At 44.3% G+C, this 15,679-nt stretch overlaps 1 protein-coding gene and 1 pseudogene across 1 annotated transcript; one reads left to right on the top strand and one right to left on the bottom strand.

Annotated features, from left to right (window-relative positions):
• The first annotated feature begins 3,444 nt into the window (after window positions 1–3,444).
• On the top strand, window positions 3,445–4,341 carry LOC141495107 (putative G-protein coupled receptor 141; annotated as a pseudogene).
• A 7,551-nt stretch (window positions 4,342–11,892) lies between these two features.
• Window positions 11,893–12,788, bottom strand: LOC141495106 (DNA-binding protein inhibitor ID-3-like; the record flags this gene model as incomplete). The annotated part of the gene is made up of 2 exons (XM_074196109.1): window positions 12,440–12,788; window positions 11,893–11,937 (listed from the first exon to the last, which is right to left on the bottom strand). Coding segments are annotated over exons 1-2 (345 nt in total), but the record flags the coding sequence as incomplete, so codon positions are not given.
• Between the last annotated feature and the right edge of the window lie 2,891 nt (window positions 12,789–15,679).

Here is a 15,679-nt window from a genome sequence, read left to right as displayed (position 1 = left end):
GGAGGTAGTTGGAAATTTTCTCTTTAAGAGAAATGGCAGCCAGCAATTTGAGTTCTAATAGCATAATTAAAACCAATAAAATGTATTTATACAAAAAATAAATTTTCTGATGGTTCAGGTTTGGAAAACCAAATTTAAGAGATTATACTAAATTGTATTAAGCCTTGTTATCTAGGAATCTCTATCAGTGACTCTGAACCACAGAAGCAGAGCTCCCTTCAGAATCAGCCAGAGGATGAGACCTCATTCCTAATGTTCAAGACAAGATTTTTCCAGAAGCCAGATGACTACATGAGACACCTGGAGCTCAAGCCAAAATGGGATGATTAAGTGGATTTGGGGAGTGGGTTATTAGAATACATGGACACTTGACGTTATTTTATCTTGATGATCAACATAGTATTGCTTTGGTCTTCTGTTTTTGTGGTGTTTATCTTTGCTGGAGACATGTAAGTCTAGTCTCTCAAAACTAGTCCATCGGAAGCCCTCTATATAGTTTGTAGAGCTGTAGCCTTACCTGTGGAGGCCATTTGTTTGTAGGTCATTAGTACTGTTCTTAGACTCTGTATTAGCTGTTGTACCAAGATAAGTGGGAACTGCTCTCCAGGGGTCTTTTCTCAGGGCATAATGGTGAGAATGAAAACATTATAAATTTGTCCTCTAGACAGATAAGTGATACCTGTGGAGACTGGTGTAAACCCTTCCTCATGAATCAAAGTGGAAATTAAGGGAATTGGGGGACTCTGTGACCCAATTCTGGAACTAGCTCCATTTCCTTTCTCTTCAATAGTTAAATGTCTGTCTTGTGAGAGAAAGCTTCATTTAATGAGGGGAACTGTGAGGAAACCTTATGGCTTGGTATGAACCCAACCCTACCTGGCTGGGAAGCTGGGTCAGCTCATCCTGCTGCTGGGATGGCCTTCACTGACCAGAGACCAGCCAGATCCAAAGAGTGAGACGAGGAGTTTTCTCACAGTTATACTTCTCAAGTAGTCCCTATGTCTTATCTGAAAACTGGCCCCAGACTGGTCAATCAGATACTGTTACTTCTCCCCTCCCACCTCAGAAAGCCCCTAATCTTTCATCTAATTAGAAATCAGATGACCCAATCTTGTATCCTGGTTGATATCCTGTTAATTGTTTTCTTTTAATGCATTAAAAAACTGTCTTTTCCTCTATATGAAGTCCAATGCCAAGCTGAGGAGGCCTAGTTCCAACCTGTTGGGCAGTTGGCCCTCAGTGCTTAGCAAATCAATATCCTTTTAAGTACAAACTTTGGGTTCCCCCAGCTATTGGATTTCTCCCAACATTCCTGTGTAGGAGAAGAAATAATTAGGCCACATGATTCATTATTTACTTTTCAGTCTAAAAATATTATTTTTATGTTAGTTTGTAATAACAGTTAGATGGGAAAGAGGTAGTATGGAATGGAGAGAGGACTGGTCTTAATCAGGAGACCTGGTTCAAATAAAGGAATTTCCAAATCATGATGTTCTTATATTGATGAAATAGGTTCGGGGTAGAACAAAATACAGAAAAGAAGTCTGAATTAAATATGAACTATTGGGAGAGCTAGATGGCACAGTGAATAGAGCACTGGCCCTGAAGTCTGAGGACCTGAGTTCAAATTTGGCCTTAGACACTTGATCCTCACTCATGGTGTGACTTTGGGCAAGTCATTTAATCCCTCTACCTCACCTCACCCCCCAAATATATATACATATATATGCATATAAATGTATATAAATGAACCATCCACCAGTGAGGCTGATCAAAATAAGATGCAAGGACCAAAAAACTTAGGTGGGGGGAGGGGTTGACTTAGAAATACCCTTAGAAATTCCATACTTCCAAATAAACTTCCTCTTTGGAGAATCCATTTTCTATATTCTCCATGCTTTTGATCCCCTCTAATTTTTTTATTTAGGTTTTTGCTAGGCAATGGGGTTAAGTGGTTTGCCCAGGGTCACACAGCTAGGCAATTATTAAGTGTCTGAGGTCGGATTTGAACTCAAGTCCTCCTGACTCCAGGGCTGGTGCTCTATCCACTGTGCCACCTAGCTGCCCAGAAAAGGGATTTTTTTTGTTGTTTTTGCCTTTTTTTTGCAAGGCATTGGGGTTTAAGTGGCTTGCCCAAGGTCACACAGCTAGGTAATTATCAAGTGTCTGAGACCGGATTTGAACCCAGGTACTCCTGACTCCAGGGCCGGTGCTTTATCCACTGCACCACCTAGCCGCCCTCCCCTCTAATATTTTAAAAAATTGATAGCTACTAGAGTTCTTCTTGGATCACTTAATTCAAAACTTTACATCTTTTTTTAATTGTTCAATGAAAGATTTTATTTTGAGTTTTACAAATTTACCCCTATTCTTGCTTCCCTCTCCCCACCCCCCTCCAGAAGGCAGTCTGTTAGTCTTTACATTTTTTCATGTTATACATTGATCTAATTTGAATGTGATGAGAGAGAAATCATATCCTTAAGGAAGAAAAATAAAGTATAAGAGATAATTGCAAAATTATATAATAAGATAATGGTTTTTCTTTCTAAATTGAAGATAATAGTCCTTGGTCTTTGTTCAAACTCCATAATTTGTTCTCTGGATACAGGTGGTATTCTCCATCACAGACAGCCCCGAATTGTCCCTGATTGTTGCACTGGTGGAATGAGCGAGTCCATCAAGGTTGAACATCACTCCCATGTTGCTGTTAGGATGCACAGTGTTTTTCTGGTTGGTTCTGCTCATTTCACTCAGCATCAGTTCATGCAAATCCCTCCAGGCTTCCCTGAATTCCTGTCCGTTCTGGTTCCTTTATTTTTTTTTTTGGTTACTATGACTTTATACTTTCTAAAATATTCTTGTTTAAGAGTAAACATACTATCCTCTCCCCCACAAAAATATAGAACCTCCTGAGAAATGAAATAAAAGAAAGAAAAAAAATGTGTTTCAATCTGTGTTCTGATACCATCAGCTCTGTCTCAGGTGGATCACAGTCTTTATGATAAGTCCATCACAGAAGTTACTTCCATATTTTTCCACAGTTGCTGTTGCTGACTGTAATTCCCTCCATCCATACTTCCCCACTACCATATATTATATTTTGTCTCTTCCTCTTCAAAAATGTGCTGTAGGGCAGCTGAGTGGCATGGCGGACAGAGCACCAACCCTGGGGCCACGAAGTCACAAGCCCACATACCACCCCAGAGACCCAGCAACCACCCAGCTTCATGGCCCTGGACAGGCCACCCAATCCCAGCACCTTACAAAAAGCAAAAAAAGAAAATGTGTTGTATCTAACTATTCTCTCCTATGATCTACCCTCTCCTCTGACCCCCACAATTCCCCCTTTCCCCCTTTATTCTAGAAAGACTTTCACATCTTTTTTTTAAAATTGAATATTTATGAATTTTTAAAATCTCTTTTGATATTTCTTTAGGAGAAAACATGGAGATTTGTAATATGATGACCAACCATCAAAATGTCTCCATTAAAACCACAGAAAACCCAGACCATTGCAATGACCACTGCAGAAAGGTTCTGGTCACACTCTATAGTCTAGTCTTGTTAGGAGGTAAAATTGAGATCATCATGATGTCCTGTGTCTTGTTCCAGAGGAATACCCAGTCCATCATCACCATCATCATCACCAACATCATTATTCTCCATTCCATCCTCCTGGTCACGCTTCCATTCCACCTCAGTTACTACTTTCTGATGGAGTGGAAGTTTGGAGGGCTTACCTGCCGAGTCATCAGCAGCATGGTATACTTCCATATGTATTTCACCTTTCTTTTCTATGTGGCCATCATTGTCATTAGCTTACTGATTTATTTTAAGAGACTCCCATTGCAAGAATTACAGAAATACCATGCTGTAGTCTTTAGTGTCACCATCTGGCTGGTGGGGACATTTGTTTTCTCCCCGATTTTTCTGTTCCAATATGGCACCCATCTGGACTTCTCCCCACATCACTGTTTTCACTTCTACCAAGAGCTCAACTTCCCATCGGTGGTTGTCATCAATTACTCCATGATCGCCATCCTCATGGCTGCTGTCTTGGTCCTCTCTGTGATTCAGTTGGTCGTCATCACACAACTCACAAAAACACTCTGGCCTGACATGCTCACCCACCAGGAATTCCGAGCTCAGATCCAGAGTTTCTTTTTCCTGGTGGTGATCGTTGTTTGCTTCATACCACACCACACCTTTTAGGTGTTTTTCATTCAAGATTATTTCCAGAATGAAACATCCAGATTAGTTATGTACACTGAAATCTGTGTGGCTCTGACCACTGTGTGTTGCCTGGACATGTTGTGCTTCATAGGTTTACTGGTCCATTGAACACTTCCTTTGGATGGCTGGTGTTGATGGTTTTGTCCAAAAGCAGATTTCGTAATAGAACAGCAGGATAGACCTTAGCAGGCTGGAAGTTTGTTTCTACTCTAATCTGGCCCAGTTGATGCCCCCCAAATGAAGTGGGATGCAGAAAGGCAAAGGAAAGAGAATCTACTCCTCCAAACCCTATTAATGGGGGCCCAATATAATCTGACATCCAAATCCAGCTTTACAACTACATTGCATAAAATTCCATTTCATACTCTCTCTCATCTGGCAAAATTAATCTTTTGTAATATCTAACTTTTTTGAAAGAAAAAAGTGAAAACAGTATTCTCCTCCATTCATCCCCCAGCTTCTCATATCCTCTCTCCAATTGATCATATATCTATTCTCTAAACACATATCTGTTATAAAATACTATTTTATATATTTATATGTGGACATATGTCTTCATTCTACACTGTATAAGCACTTTGGGGATTAGTTCTTTCCATGTTTTTGAATGATTTCTTATTTTTTGTATCTGCAGCACCTAACCCTCTTGTGGGGATGTAGTAGGGGATTAATAAATACTTTGATCATATCCTTGATTGAAAACAAAGCAACGTCAAAAAATTCAGAAAGAAGAAAGCATTCAGGAGGAAAGGGGGTGGCCCACAATGCTCCAGAGAGCTTGAGAAGGGTGAGACCCGAGAAACAATGCAGTTTTTAAGGCCACTGGTTCCTCTGCAGGTGGTTCCAGCTAAACGTGGAGGCTGGGAGCCAGATGCACAGAGACTGGCTCAGGAGGTGGAGGCAGGGCATCTCCTGGGAGTTTAACTGTGAAAGGGAGTGGGGATAGAGGAGGCTCAGGGGAGCAAGCCACAATCACCAAAAACTCATCCTTGTTTTGCAGCTCCAGTGGACTGTGACAATCCCTCCCAATTCAGTAAAACCTCAATTCCTAAACCTTTTAAAAGCAATGTCCTGATTCATTCTGCTCTTATCTGATGCCCCAGACCACCGGTTTTGCTTCTAGCCCAGCCTTCACAAGTCATCATCATCTAGAGAGGCAACTCCTGGAGAGGAGCCAGCCATCCCTACCAGGTGCCAGTCTGCACCACTCACTGGGCCCGCCAGCCCAGCAGGGCAGGACACCCTAAGGGAGGGGCAGGGGGCCACATGTGGGTGGCATGTCAGCACTGGTACTGCACCCCAGAACCCTCAGAACCCCTCAGAAGAACCAGACTTCCTGTCCAGTGGAAATGTCATTGAAGAGAGAAGCTGTCTCCTCCCAGAGAGAGCCATTCCATATGAAGATCAAAAAATTAAAATATATAGAAACCTTTGTGATGTGTCCTCCTTTTGCTGCCCCCCTTCATGAAAGTTGAGGGAGTCTTCTGGCTTCATTCAAGTCTCACTTTATTTAAGTTTTTATTTTTACTTTTGGGGGGTTTTGTTAATCTTTCCATTTACATTATTGTAATTACTGTAAATATTGTATTCTTGGTTTTGCTCTTTTCTCTCTGTATCATCTCAAAGGTGCTGCTAAAATATTCGTAGTTTGGGAACTTTTGGCTTCCTTTGGGCATTCACCCAGTAATGGAGTCTCTGCTTCAAAAGGTGAAGACATTTTAGTCACTTTATTTGCAATATTCCAAATTTCAGAAAGGTTGTTCCGATTCATAGCTCCACTAACATTGCATTAGTGTGCCTCTTTTTTTTTCTTTTTTAAAAGATTTTTTTAATTTTTAAAAAAATGTTTTACTTTTTCCAATTTCATGTAAAGAGAGTCTTCCACAATCATTTTGTTGTAACATTTGAGTTCCACATTTTGCTCCCTTTCTCCCTTCCCTCTCCCCTCCCCTCGACAATACATAACTTGATATTGGTTATAAAATCATGGTACACATAACTCCATAATAGTCATATTGTGAAAGAAAAACCAGAACAAACAGGAGGGAAAATCTGGAGAAGGAAAAAAAACAAAAAACAAACTCTGAAAAGCGAAAATAGTGTGCTTTGATCTGCTTTCAGACAACATAGGCTACTACATTTTCTGGATTTGGATGTTATTTTCCATCAAGAGTCTTTTAGAATTGTCTTTGATCTTTGCACTGTTGAGAACAGCCAAGTCGATCATAATTGATCATCTAGTGTGTCTTTCTTTCCACAAACCCTCCAACATTGACTGTTGACATTTTTTATCTTTTTGCCAATTTGAAGGACGTGAGCTACAGCCCCAACTTATGTAATTTGAATACCTCTTACTGGTTATTTGGAACATTTTTCCACATGGTTGTGAAACTTTGTAATTCTTCTTTTAAGAACTATTTGTTCACATCCTTTGACTCTTCATCCATTAGGTAATAGCTATTAGTAGTACATACACACATATATGAATATATATATATAGATATATATATATCTTTGTTTATATATCTCAGATATCTAAGTTCCCTTCTACTATTTCTCTCTGTGGTTCGGTTTAAGACCCACCTTTTTCAGTTGTGTTTGCTGAGACTGACATATCATAGGCCAATTCTTGCCTGTCAGATATCAGATTGGATATCCTATAGGCTTCTTCTGCTGCTCTTCCCCCCACCTGCCCCGTGCAACTCTGCATTGTCCGATTTACATTCAGCTCCATATCTCAGTGTCAGATGATTGTTTGTAACGGGCTTGCTTGGTGTTCAGTTGGCTCTCTCCCACAGACATAATGGGTTTCCTTCTCAGTCTAGGATACTAATAATATCGGATCAGGCACGCTATATACCTTTGTGGAGTGAATGAACAGCAATGCCCGGGACGAGCAGAGGGATGACGGAGCTAGGAGGAGTTATGGAATCCACATCTGAGTAAGGGCAATGAGAAGGGTCTGGAGCAGGGGGCACAGAGTCCAGACCACAGGAACTTGGGAGGCTCTAGGGATGCAAGAAGCGGATATTTCCATGTTATCATGGGAATTCTTGTCCACGTTTGCCAAGAATTAGATGGCCTCTGAGATTATGGAATTCTGGATTTCCTTTCCATGCCTTGACCTCAAGATTTGACCAAGTTCACCTTTGTCCCTAACATTCTGCCATCCTCAGCCTTGGTCAGTTCAGAATCTTAAATGTATTGACAGCTTCAGGTAGATGGGCTCCTGAACCTGGACACTTAAGGGCCTGGGTCTCACAGCCATGTCTCATCTCTGGGCCTTCAGGCCCTCAATGGGACTTCTTACAAGTCTTAGGGTGCAGCTTAACTAATCAGACTCGGAGGTGGTCCAAGTACTTGGGGATCCTTACTGATGGCAAGCCTGAGTGAAGCTGACATGAGGGCAGTTTCTTTACAGGACCATGAATTGAAGGAGGATCTAGCATCCAAAGAGGAAGAAGGGGAACAACTCAGGGCCCTGCAACAAGTCAAGAGTTCATCCAGTCAAAAAGTCAGCATCTTGATCAGTGGAAAAGGCCGAATGGTCAGTCCTGCCTCCCTGCCTTCATGGGCCTTAGGACCCCTTAGCCTGAGGGACTCCACATTGGGTTTTAACTACAACATCAACCTCTCTAACAAAGTTACATCGACAAAATCAAGTTTAGAGTTAGTACACCCTAGAAGGAAACCTTTTCATCTACTTGGGTGAGCATGTCCGAGTTTGTTGGGGGTGGGTGGGGGAGAGAAGAGATTCACATATGAGTTTCTATTTTGATCTCTTTGCTGATTTTTAAGTCTGGTGTCTTTAAGTTCAAGGCTATACTTGTAAACTATTATAAAATAGCAAATGAATCAATGTGACTTTTTTACATAAATGAATGATGCACAGCAGACATCACTAATTAAACAAATGATACATAGTGGAAAACAGTTATCTTGATGCTGGCAGGAATGTGGGATAAAACTCTCAGTTCCATCTCCACCAAGTGAGGCTTTAAGGTAATTTTCATAGGACCAACACTAGTGACCAAGGAAATGATGGGAAGTGAATTGCATTTTCTTCCCCTAAACTAAGCAGCAGGTAGACCTGGAGGAGTCTAGCTGGGAGGCACTCTGGCAGCTGAAGAGAGACGTGCGCTACAGCCCTGCACTGGCTGGCTAGCTGAGGCCAAGGGAACTGGGGCAACTGTGTGGCCGGCCGCTCCTGTGGGAAAAGGCCAAGGCAGCTGCGGTTCGTGATCTGGCCAGCAGATGGCAGCACTCGGCCAAGACCAGGTCCATGGACATTGCTGCCCTTGGGGCCCAATAGCAATGATGGCTCTCAGGCAGCAAAGGGAAGAGGAGACCCGGCGGTGACCGGGCAGTTGGGCAGGAACCGCCAGGCGCAGTCCTAGAATCTGCATGCTGGCTTCAGTGCTTGTACCATAGATGGCTGAGGAACTAATCAAGGCCAGTATCATCACAGAGGGCAAGACGATGGAATCATCAAACGGAAGTCAGAGAAGCTGAGATCAATAACTTGCCAGAGTATAAAACACAATATTAAAAGGGATGGAGGGAGAACATTTAGAAATAGAAACCATCATCAGTGAGAGTGGGACTGGCTATACATGGCCGAGAAGTTATTTCTTTCACACTAATCTCATTTCTTTTTTAAGGAAGGTAAAGGGGCAATTGGACTTCAACAAAACATGTGATCAAGTCTTTCATGCTATCCTTGGGGACAGAATGGAGAAAAATGGGCTGGATAATGGTCCAGATAGACGAGTTCAGAACAGCTTGAGTTTCCTGATCCAAAGAATAATTAGGAATGGTTGCATATAACTTACTTGCATATAACTTGTCTTTAGCGAAATGTCCCAGGAATCTGTCTGACCCTGCATTGATTAACACTTTTTTATAAGCAGCTTGAATAAAAGCAGAAATATCAAACTTTTTAAATTTCAAGAAGACCCAGAGCTGAGAGGGAGGGCTGCAGTGTTCTGTGAAAGAGTTAAGATCCAAAATTATGTAGGTGGGTTAAAATGTTGCTCAATATAACACAATCAATGTAAAGTCCTTCATTTGGATCCAAAAAGCCAACCTTAAAAGTACACATCAGGAAGATATAGTTGGAAAACTAAGAGTTGATTTAAATCCCAGTTTTGGGGAAAACTGGAAGATAATACGGCAGTTTTCCCTTTCTTTAATTCCTATTTATGCTGTCTTTTCCTTACTTTCTAGTTATTTGCTTGTTGTCTCCCTCATTAGATTATAAACTCCTTGAGGGACTATCTTTTGCCATTTTTGGTATCCCCCAACCTTAGCACAATGCCTTGTGCTTAATAAATAATAAATTCCAGTCTGATTTTAATAAATTAAAATTCTTTCTATTTTTGACTCTCAGGTGATTTCTGGAAGAACTGAATAAAAGTGGAATCAAAGGACCCAGGGAGGCTCTTTCAGTTTTCATTCCATAAGCCTATCACTGTCAGGTCCCCAAAACACATCCTTCATCTTAGTCATCACTGTACAGACACCTCCAAGAAACTAGCACAAGTTATGGCATGGTTATCCCATAGATGCTCAGCACATATCTGTAGAATGTGGTGCCTCTCAGTTGTGGCAGAGGCCCATCTTTGTGCTCACAAGCAGGGTCGGTTATCTAGTCCCAGGAATCAATGCTTCATATTACCTTTGGGTGTGAAATAAAACCTAACCAACTTCACCAAGACCTCAATTTTTTTCTCTCAGGAGAACCTTCGAATTGATTGAGTGGCCTCTTTCTTCTGGTTTTCTCTAAAGTGAGAATGTCAAATTGATGGGTTTCACTTCCTGTCACTTATGGCCTGTTTTTGACTGTGATCTCCCTTTGGGAGCAGAGCTGGACCTGAGTAGGAGTGCAGCCTGGACTGCTTGGGGAAATATCCAAGTGCTTTCTATGTTCTTTCAAAACTAATTGTGAGCCATGGATCACTTCAGGGTCAAAAGGACAGATATCGATCTCCAGAAGAACCTTGAGGATGTGGTGGGTTCAAGCATCTGTTATTTGTTATTAATGAGCAATGATGGAGAGGAAATCCTGTAACGGTCTCATCAAATGACCAAGCCGGAAAGAAGAGGGGTCAACCTGGTGTCAGAGAAGGAAAGATGACTGATAGACAGCCTGTGAGCTCTATCAGCAGCCTTGTAGCATTAGGGGATATGAGCATATTGAGTGAACCTCCTGAGGTGGTCTTATAGGAAAGTCCTGGAAAAGTGACAGACCAGATGGACCGCATCTGCATCATGTGTGAGAAGGCTGGACCCGATGAGATTCCCAAACCACTGGAATGTTTAGAGAAGGCCAGGCATTTAGTAAGTCAGAACTTGCATTCTGGTTCTCTCTTTCCTGCTAACCTTGGAAGGTCCAAGAGCCAAGTGCCACATTGCTTTTTCTCTTTACATTCACAGTGGACAGCAAGGCCCAGAGTAGGTGCTGGATACAGTTGCATTGCGATGACTTGGACAGATGGTCCTTGACTGAGATCTTCCTCTTCTAATGGCCCATTTCCCCAGTTGTAAAAATATTCCCAGTCCAGTTGTTAGAAAACCCTTTCTGCCTTAGGTGATAGGAAAGAAATGCTCTGCATGGAAAGCAGGTATTCTTTCTGGAACTGTGCTGGGCACAAGAGAGAAAAGAAAGGAAAAAAGACAGCCCATCCCTTTGAAGAGTTCCAGTCTCCTGGGGAAGACAGCATGCAAATAATTAGGTATGCACAGGATAAATGGGAAATTATCCTTAGAGGAAGGAACTAGAATTAAAGGGGAGAATCAAAAGCTTCCTGTGGATGGTGACTGTTTATTTGAAATTGGAGAAAAGATAGGGAAGTCAGAAGGTGGATAGAGATGAGAAAAAAGCATGGCAGGCAGTGGGGGAGGCAGACAGCCAGATAGAGCTGAGAGATGGAAGGTCTTGTAGGCTCTCAATAAATGCTTGATGAAGGTGGGAGTGACCCTGGGCAAGTCACTTTATTTCCTTTTGCATTGCCTCAAGATTTTCACAGGAAATTGGAAAGATCTCATTGAAGCGATACCGAACAAAGTAAATAGAACCCGGAAAACAATTTATACAATGGCAATTATAATAAAGAAAAAGAACCTCAGTCTTAAACCCGGCAAGGTGGAGACAGTGATAAAAACAGATGCTGGAGCCAGTATGGAACCGGCCATTCCTGGGGCTCTGGTCAAAGCCTGATCCTCGGGGTCCCAGCGGGATCACAACACCTGCATACAGAACTGGAAGGGGGAAGGGGGAGGGAGAGAGGGCGACGGGTCAGTTTCCTCCCAGATCACAGGCAGGGGCAGGTCTGCAGACTGGTCGGCGCCAGGGAGGAAACTTTGTTCCCTCCAGCTGATAAGGAATCTGTGCCTAGAGGTTCCCCACTTCTCCCCCCACCCATCTCCATTGGCATGCAAGTCACCGGCTCACGGAAGGAGTCAGACCCAGGGATTGGGTTCTGATGGGGGGGGGAGAATTGGGGATGGGGGCAATTGGAAACCAGGGATTTGGGACCACTTCTGCACCCCGACTTTCCTAACACGTTCCCAGAATAGTCACTGCCTAAACCCGCCTCTAGGTTTCAGGGGAAAGGAGGGGATGCTCACCTAGGGGTGGCTGGGGTCAGTGGCAAAGGACTTCGCCTCATCTTTTGAGTAGAGTTCCGACGTCAGTTCGGCCGTCTGGATGGGGAAGAGAGTAGAGCGGAGCTCGGTTAGTCTCGCCATCTCCTGCCTGACTCCACCCCAAGAAAGTCGGCCCCCGCCCGGCTTCTGTTCTGGGGTCCCGAGGCTATCTCTCCCCCCATTTCATCATGACTAACCCAACTTGGGCGCATCCCAGGCTTTCAGCCCCTCCACCTCGGGTTGATCATAACCCAGACGTAACTCATTCCTCTCTCTGGGTGTCAGGACTCCTCCACAAGTCACCCACCCTCCCTGATGCCGACTTGGCCCTTGGCGGGTCCGGGGTGCAGGGGAAGGGGATGCTGATATGGCCCTCGACGGGTGGGGGGGGATGTCGACCTGGTCCTTGGCTAGTGGGGGGGTGCAAGTCTCAGACTCCGCCCACCCCACATCCTTCACTCCCTCCCTGCACACCCCCTCGAGCCCGGTTCTCAGGCTCCTCTCAAGCGGAGAGGCCGCCACCCCTTCCCGTCCGGTGCGGTCCCCAGAGCGCGCCCACCTGGATGCCGAGATGGGGCCCGTCGGGGGCCCCCGGGGCGGGCTGGGCCAGCACCACCTGCAGGTCCAGGATGTAGTCGATGACCCGCTGCAGGATCTCCACCTGGCTGAGCTCCGTCCCGCGGGGGACGCCCGGCACCAGCTCCCGCAGGCGCGAATAGCAGTCGTTCATGTCGTAGAGCAGGCTCAGCGGCTCCTCGGCCGCCGGGCTCTTCCCGCGGCCGCGCGCGATGGCCAGGCTGCGCTCCGACAGGCAGCACACGGCTTCGTAGCAGCCTCGCGCGGGGCTCAGAGCCTTCATGGTGGCCGGCTGGGGGCAGAGGGAGCGAGCGCCGGAGGAGAAGAACTGGCAGCCGCGCGCCCACCGGCCGCCCGGCGCTCTTATAGCGCCGCCCGGCCCGGGCCCCGCCCGCCGCGCGGGCCCCGCCCCGGCCCCGCCCGCCCCGCGCTCTTATTAGGGAATCCTCCGCGTCGCCCCGCCCACCCATGCAAATGAACCCCGCCCCCAGACTCCGGCCCAGCCCCGGCGGACCTGGGGGGGGTCGGGGGGGGGGGGTTGGATGGAGCCTTTACGAGCTGTTTAATTGCAAAACAGGTTTGCTGGGCTTGGCTCCCCTGCCAAAGCGGCGGATTCCGAGAACGAGGGGGGCGGGCCCCGGCTCTTTAAAAACTCAATTACAATAATTTACATGGAAAATGCCCCTTTCTCTAGATTGCTTCTCAGGCGGCTGGAGAAACGACTGGGACCCGCGTCTGGTCCCCCCCAGCCCCCACCCTTCAACCTTGGTTCGGACGGAGGCCCGTCCGAGGTCATAAATCCCCAAACAGCGAGGAGGAAACTTTTTTTTTTGAAAAAGGCAAAAGATTTTCAAGGGAATCTTGTAAGGAATTAGTGCCGCCTTGTTCCTCAATTTGTTGTTCATCTGACCTCCAGACTTTCTGGCGTCAGGAATTATCTTGTGACCAGAGGGAAAAAAAATGAATGGCGGTGAGCTGAGGTTACAATGGAGAAAACAGACTTCGGTTGGTCACTGGGGGGGGGGCGTGGAGTTGGGGGTGGTTTGGAGAAAGGGGTACAGTTTTGTGGCAGTCCCACCAGGACAGGGAGAACACTGGGAGCTGGGAAAGCAGGACTTGCCGGAGATGGAGCAACGAGACCTCAGAGGTCATCTTGTCCTTTTGTTTTTAACAGATAAGGAAATTGAGGTCCGAAGCTGAAGTGACGGCTGCAGGCTCCTTTGCCCATAAATCCAGTGTTTTTCTCCCTGTACCTTTCTATGAACTCAAGAGTCAAGAGACTTGGCTCTCATTCTACCTTTTTCTAACTTAGGCAAGTCACTTTTTTTTCTCTGGGTCTCAGTTTCTCCATTTGTGAAATTTAATTCTACCCCAGCAAAAACTGCAGTTTAACAGATCTTTACTAAATGTCCACAATGTCCAGAAGCATTGGAGGGATGATGTGCTTTGTACATCTCCCCTCCCCCTTCCTTCTGCCCCTTGGGTCCAGACGGATGATTTCATCCATTTGGAGGGAACACACCATTTGTGGAGACTCCCTCCTCCAAGTATAAAACGACATCTCTGCTACTTCGTTTTAGACGGTGGATTGCCTAGGGACGTGAGAGGCTAAGTGACTTGTCTAGGGTAACACCGTTCAGTATCTAGAAGAGAAAAGATGGGAACACAGTCTTCCAGACTTAAAGGTCACCTGGGACACCTCTAGGCCAACTAGGTCTCTTTATAACAGAAGGGCTCAACAAATGGTTCATTAATCCAATAAAAAATGAGTTTTGTTGAGAGGATAAGGCACAAAATGATAGTTATAACATAAAAACATTAGCCAGGTACAAACACATAATGAATAGGGACTGAAAAGGAATGACCAAGGGGACTTGGGATGAAAGAGGTAACATCTGAATTGGGCTTTGAACGATGGGTAGGGATTCAACAAGAGAAGATTATATCTTTATGTATGTACACATGTTATCTCCCTCACCTCCTCCCCAAAAGCTCCACAAAGTGGGGCTCGTAACATATAATGGATGCTTAATATATGTTTATTGAATTTAATAGAATAAAATAGTAAATGAGGACATTCAAGGCATAGGAAACATTATCCCTTTGGAACATTAAAATTGGTAGCCTCAGTTTCCCCATCTGAAAAATGACTAGATTAGATAGCTTCTGAGATCTCTTTCATCTAAAGAGATAGGATCTTAGAATTCCAAGTGGCAAGGGAATCCATGCTCAGAGCCAGTTCAGATTCTGGTTCCTGGTGAGCACTAACCCTCAGAATGAACCCAGTACCATGAAACAAATCTCTTGAAATCTGGTGATAGATGCATCTCTCTTTAACCCTGTTTTCCTACCACACCTCCAGAGATAGATGACACAAAAAGTTATCAGTCATTAGATTTCCTTACTTTTCTATTCTCTTTTAAGAGCTGAGATCTTAATTATTTTAGTCCATTAGGAAGACACAATCAGTTCTTTGTGTGTGTGTGTGTGGGGGGGAGATTTGATCAGAAGATCAGAGTTAAGCCCCATTGGGTGACAAACCATCACAATTAATTATTGTATCTACCCTGGTGAAAGATTAGTTAAAATTTCATTTTATCCATATAGCCTTACTTAGGTTTCATCATCAAATAATCAAATCTAGATTTCCTTTTGAATCAATTTTTGTCCTTTTCAACTCTAATGAATATGCTAAGTTCTAAAGTTCCTTCTAGCTCTAATATTCTCTGATCCAAGAGCTCTTCCACTTCCGCTATTTCATATTCTAAAGTCTGAAGAGTGTAGTCTGAAGAGTGTGGTATCCCTTCTAAGGTGAAGGAACCCTCCCATTTTAAGAATAACTTTAAAGATCAATATTTTTCTTAGTTAAAAACCATAATCATTTTCTTATAATGATGATGTCTGTTACTTTCCCCAATCCGTTCCCCAACTTGGAGCCTAATACATCTTAGGGTTTAATAAATGCTTAATGAAATGAATGGTGAGGATGAATCTGATCACAATTCCACCTCCTATCTGTTTTTGACTTTTTCAAAGCTCTTTCTATACTTGGTTATCATCGGGGCTCAAACTGAATTCAGTTCAAAAACCCTTTATCCTCTGCTCTTACAGTGAAGAATACAAAGATGAGAACTCAGATGTTCAGCTAAAGGAGCTTAAACTAGCCAAGTATGGTGGGCTGGCACTCAGATTGGTGTCAGAAGAGATACAGTTTGGAGGAGGG

This window comes from Macrotis lagotis, chromosome 8, assembly GCF_037893015.1.
Source record: "Macrotis lagotis isolate mMagLag1 chromosome 8, bilby.v1.9.chrom.fasta, whole genome shotgun sequence".
Lineage (NCBI taxonomy): Eukaryota > Metazoa > Chordata > Mammalia > Peramelemorphia > Peramelidae > Macrotis > Macrotis lagotis.
Note: the sequence above shows the minus strand (reverse complement) of the source record. Positions and strands in the feature narration are given on the sequence as shown.